General features: G+C 54.4%; 1 protein-coding gene across 1 annotated transcript; it reads left to right on the forward strand.

Moving 5' to 3' along the window:
* Positions 1-478: 478 nt before the first annotated feature.
* Positions 479-4,655, forward strand: FZD5 (frizzled class receptor 5). The gene has a single exon (XM_060256996.1). The coding sequence runs from the start codon at positions 479-481 to the stop codon at positions 2,210-2,212; it is 1,734 nt and encodes a 577-aa protein (XP_060112979.1). The 3' UTR covers positions 2,213-4,655.
* Positions 4,656-5,075: the final 420 nt, after the last annotated feature.

Consider the following 5,075-nt stretch of genomic DNA (forward strand, 5'->3'; position numbering starts at 1 on the left):
AGTAGGGCGCCTTCCAACTTCCCAGTGATTGCAGGGGCGGATCGGGGCCCGGGGAGAGCGCGGCGGCGGCAGATCGGGGCTTGCATGGCCGGGCTGCTCCCGAAGGGACTTCTGGACTCTGCCGCGTGGAGGCTTCGCAACGGGGCAACTTTTCCCGGGCGCGACCGTGCTTGGAGCGGAGGAGAAGGAGGATCGGAGTTGCTGCTGCGTAGTGGCCGATCTTGGCGCGCCCGCAATGGGCGGCTTGGTCTGGAGCGTGGTCGGGTTGAACCCCCCCTAAGGCACCTGCCCGGCCGGCCCCCCGGAGAACGCGCCGGCGGAGGGCGGGAGGAGCAGTCCGGAGACGCGCCGGCTCGGAGCATGTGCGCCCTGGGAGACGCCACCGCCGGCGCGCCACGAGTCCCCCTGTTGGAGCGCCGCTGAGTCGCTGCAGCCGCCGCTTGCCTTTCCCCGCAGCGGCCCTCGGGCGAGTTGGGCCATGGCCGGCTTCAGCCCCAGCCTGGGAGACACCCTGCTGGGCCTGTGGCTGCTCTTGCTGGAAGCCCCGGCTCTGGTGCCCGCCGCCTCCAAAGCCATCGTTTGCCAGGAGATCACCGTGCCCATGTGCAAGGGCATCGGCTACAACCTCACCTACATGCCCAACCAGTTCAACCACGACACCCAGGACGAAGCTGGCCTGGAGGTGCATCAGTTCTGGCCTCTGGTGGAGATCCAGTGCTCCCCGGACCTCAAGTTTTTCCTCTGCAGCATGTATACCCCCATCTGCCTGCTGGACTATGCCAAGCCCCTGCCCCCCTGCCGGTCGGTGTGCGAGAGGGCCAAGTCGGGTTGCTCCCCTCTCATGAGGCAGTACGGCTTCGCCTGGCCCGAGCGGATGAACTGTGACAAGCTGCCCGTCCTGGGCAACGCCGAGATGCTGTGCATGGATTACAACCGGACCGAGGTCACCACCTTGCCCCCCTATTTCACCAAACCCACCCGCCCCTCCAAGAGCGGCCAGATAAAACTCCTCCCGTTATCGGGCCAGCACTCACCCGGGAACTGCAGACGGGCTTGTCAGTGCCAAGAGCCCCTAGTGCTGATCTCCAAAGAAACCCACCCTCTCTACAACAAGATCGAGACGGGCAGCGTGCGCAACTGCGCCGTCCCCTGCTTCCAGCCCTACTTCACCCAGGACGAGAAGACCTTCGCCACTTTCTGGATTGGCCTGTGGTCCGTCCTCTGCTTCATCTCCACCTTCACCACGGTGGCCACTTTTCTGATCGACATGGAGAGGTTCAAGTACCCCGAGCGGCCCATTATCTTCTTGTCCGCCTGCTATCTCTTCGTGTCCATCGGCTACATCATCCGCCTGGTGGTGGGCCACGCCAACGTGGCCTGCAACCAAGATTACAACCACATCCACTACGAGACCACGGGGCCGGCCCTTTGCACTGTGGTCTTCCTCCTGATCTACTTCTTCGGCATGGCCAGCTCCATCTGGTGGGTCATCTTATCCCTCACCTGGTTCTTGGCGGCTGGGATGAAATGGGGGAACGAGGCCATCGCCAGCTATTCCCAGTATTTCCACATGGCCGCCTGGCTAATCCCCAGCGTGAAGTCCATTGCCGTGCTGGCCCTGAGCTCGGTGGACGGCGATCCGGTGGCCGGCATCTGCTACGTGGGCAACCAGAACCCTGACAAGCTCCGGGGTTTCGTCTTGGCACCTTTGGTGGTGTACCTTTTCACTGGGACCATGTTTCTGCTGGCAGGGTTCGTGTCCCTCTTCAGGATCCGGAGTGTGATCAAGCAAGGAGGCACCAAAACGGACAAGCTGGAGAAGCTGATGATCCGGATAGGGATCTTCACGGTCCTATACACCGTCCCGGCGACCATTGTGGTGGCGTGCTACATCTACGAGCAGCACTACCGGGAGAAATGGGAGCTCGCCCAGAACTGTTCCTGCCCTGGGGACAAACAAAAACCGAAGCCCGATTATGCTGTCTTTATGTTGAAGTATTTCATGTGCCTGGTCGTGGGAATCACCTCCGGGGTCTGGATTTGGTCGGGCAAGACCCTGGAGTCTTGGAGGCGGTTCACCGGGAGGTGTTGCCAGAGCGGGAAGCCCGTGGGTACACCCATGTACAGCGACGCCAACGCGGCTCTGACGGCACGGACCGGGGTGCCCAGTTCGGCTTCCTACCATAAACAAGTCCCGTTCTCGCATGTATGAAAGCAAAAGCGGCTTGCTCGAGGGGAGCAGGTAAGCGCAGCGTGACTTGAGTCCCCAACTGGAAAGATTGCAGTCACAGAACCAGGGGCTTTCTCTCATTTCGGTTCCAAGACTCTGCGCATCTCCCCCCTGTGATGTCTGACTCAGCCTCTGGTGTCACGCTTAACTATTTAATTTGAGAAACGATGGTTTCAGATCCATTCCGCTCGGTTGAACTGGGATATCATGTCCGACAGGTGTTTGTCGCTGGTTTCTAGGTAGCAGGACTTTTAAAAACCTGTGTAATGCTTTTTGTTTTAATTTCAGCAATGTGTGCACACAACTACTGAAGTGGGAAATACAAAGAAGCGACACGAAGGGAGGATCTACTTTTAAGACAGGTGGCTTGGGAAGCAAGACTCTGGTTTCAGGTTTTATTTTTGGAGGGCTTAAATCCACCCTTGTCTCTTTTGACACCCGTCCGTGCCAAAATCCCATGCCAAGGAGTCTCATAAAGGAACTTGGCATGTGTATTAGTTTCTCCTGTGCAGCTGCAAGGAAAGAGTTTAAACATTTAAAAAAATAGGAAGGGGTAGTGTGTGCTGCCTTATACTGAATCAGACCCTGGGTCCATCAAAGTCAGTATTGTCTACTCAGACTGGCAGCGGCTCTCCAGGGTCTCCAGCTGAGGTTTTTTACGCCTATTCACCTGGACCCTTTTTAGCTGGAGATGCTGAGGATTGAACCTGAGATCTTCTGCTTACCAAGCAGATGCTCTACCACTGAGTCACCGTCCCTCCCAAAACTGCATCAGTTTTGATGCGGAGGTTTCAAGGAAGCCGTCCCCCCCCTCCCGCCAGATCCAGAAGGAATGCAGCATCTTCACATGTGCTGCCCCCCCCTCTTTCTTGGCCCAAAGAAACACAGGTCAGGTGTTTCTAACATAACGCCCGAAAGCTGCTTTTAAACATAAACTAAACTTTGAAAATGTTTCCTGTCTCCCTGTCCCGGGGCACCAGACCCTTCAAAAACAGGGTGTGGAGGAGGGCGGTGGGAACGTTGTTAAATCCAAAACCCGTAACAGGTTTTTCTCAAAAGTTGATCTGAGTGCTTAATCTCCTTTGGCATAAAGGAAGGGAACCAGACAGCAATTGAGATGACGTGGTAAGGAAATTGCTTTGACCACAGTCCTGAAGCTGGCTGCCCAGTCTTAGGCGAGTTTATTCTGAAACGGAGCTCACGGAATCCAGTGGGACTTACCCCCCCCTAAGTAATTACCCCCCAGAATCTTAAAAACATGGGGGGAGGGAGACATTTGTTTCCTGGGACTGCTTTCTTCACCACACCCGTCTTATCTTTGTATCTCCTCTCCTGCCCGCCGCTTGTGGGATCCTATGGCTTTAATGCCTGGCTGCTATTTGTAAAAAAAAAAAGATGGGATCTGTACCAGAAATCTGTGTGAACACATATCTGTGAACTATAGTTGTTGTGCCTCTCCTCTCTCTTCCCCAGTAGAAAAGAGGACTCTACCACTAATGCGGTCTCCAAAAGTTGAATTCGCTGGGTCAAAGCAAAATTATGGGCGTGGATAATCACATATCGCCTCTCTTTACAGAGGGGGCTCGGCTCTGTCTGGGGCCCAAAGCGCTGGCTGCAGAGACCCCTTCTGTGTGGGTCTTATCCTCTGCAAGCTGACCCTGTCCCCACTAACAGCAAAGCAGTATTAGATCTGGCAGTGGGTCTCTTCCGATGCAAAAAAAATCTTTGCACTTCAAATGTCAATGAGAAAACAGGCAAAAAGGCTTTCCCCCATCACACACACAAGTTCTGCCCACCAGCTTATTCTGTGACACGTTCAGTCTGCAAAGAGAACGACAGTTTTATTAAGTGGTGGCCAAACTGTGGCTCAGGAGCCACATGTGGCTCTTTCGCACATATTGTGTGGCTCTTGAAGCTCCCACCACCCTGACAGCCAGCTTGGAGGCGTTCAAAGTTAAAGTTGCTTTCTTTCTACCTCCCCCTTTCTGCTCCCCATCTTCCTTCCTTCCTTCCTCCCTCCCTCCAACATCTGACATTCGTGTCTTGTGCTCTCAAACATCTGATATTTATTCTGTGTGGCTCTTACATTAAGCAAGTTTGGCCACCCTTGGTTTTATCGACCGCTGACCAAGTGAACAGCTCAGAGGCTTGGAGAGGGCTCAGCCTTTGTGAATGACATGGAGGGAGGGAATGTAGAGTGCTCCCTCCCCCCTTTTAGCCAGGACTTTGGGGGTAACCTCCTGCAGCAAGCTACAGCACTGGACAAGCCTGGGGAACGGTATTACTGTGACCGTTGGGTTGTTTTGTTTTTCTGTGGGCTGGCCAGTATGGGGAAATCCAGTGCTTGGGGTGTCTTGCCTGTGCGAATCAGCCATCGCAGGTCAAATACTTCCGATCCTTCCAAGACAATCCATTTTCACTGGAATTTGTGTGTGCGTCTCTTCCTTCCCCTCCTCAGAAGAAGTCGAATGCTTGCTTAATTCCATCTTCTGCTGAAAGCAACAGGGTGAAACGTAGGTAATGTCGGTTAGATTATACCCAGGGTTGTGAGAGAAAAATCCAAATTCAGTGCTGGGGCTTCAATGCTGTGGAACATTTATGTGGATAAGATTTCTGTCCGTGGGGTGTGACTTGCCTCCCCCCTCTCCTGGTAACCCCTAAAATGCTGCTTCTGGGTCACCTGCCCCCCCACCATTACCACATGAGTCTGAGGTCTGTGGAAAGCACCCTCCCTTTCTGCCATTGACAATTCTCAGCAGAATCCAACCTCTTCTCTAGCTTGCCGGCACAGTCTTTTTCACGAGAGTAGCTTTTTTATTCTTTATCCATTTACAGCCATCCAGCT

Source organism: Heteronotia binoei, chromosome 16 (assembly GCF_032191835.1).
Source record: "Heteronotia binoei isolate CCM8104 ecotype False Entrance Well chromosome 16, APGP_CSIRO_Hbin_v1, whole genome shotgun sequence".
NCBI lineage: Eukaryota > Metazoa > Chordata > Lepidosauria > Squamata > Gekkonidae > Heteronotia > Heteronotia binoei.

Excerpts from the sequence above, each read along its gene's own strand:
- FZD5 (XM_060256996.1), top strand. The coding sequence starts at position 479 with ATGGCCGGCTTCAGCCCCAGCCTGGGAGACACCCTGCTGGGCCTGTGG.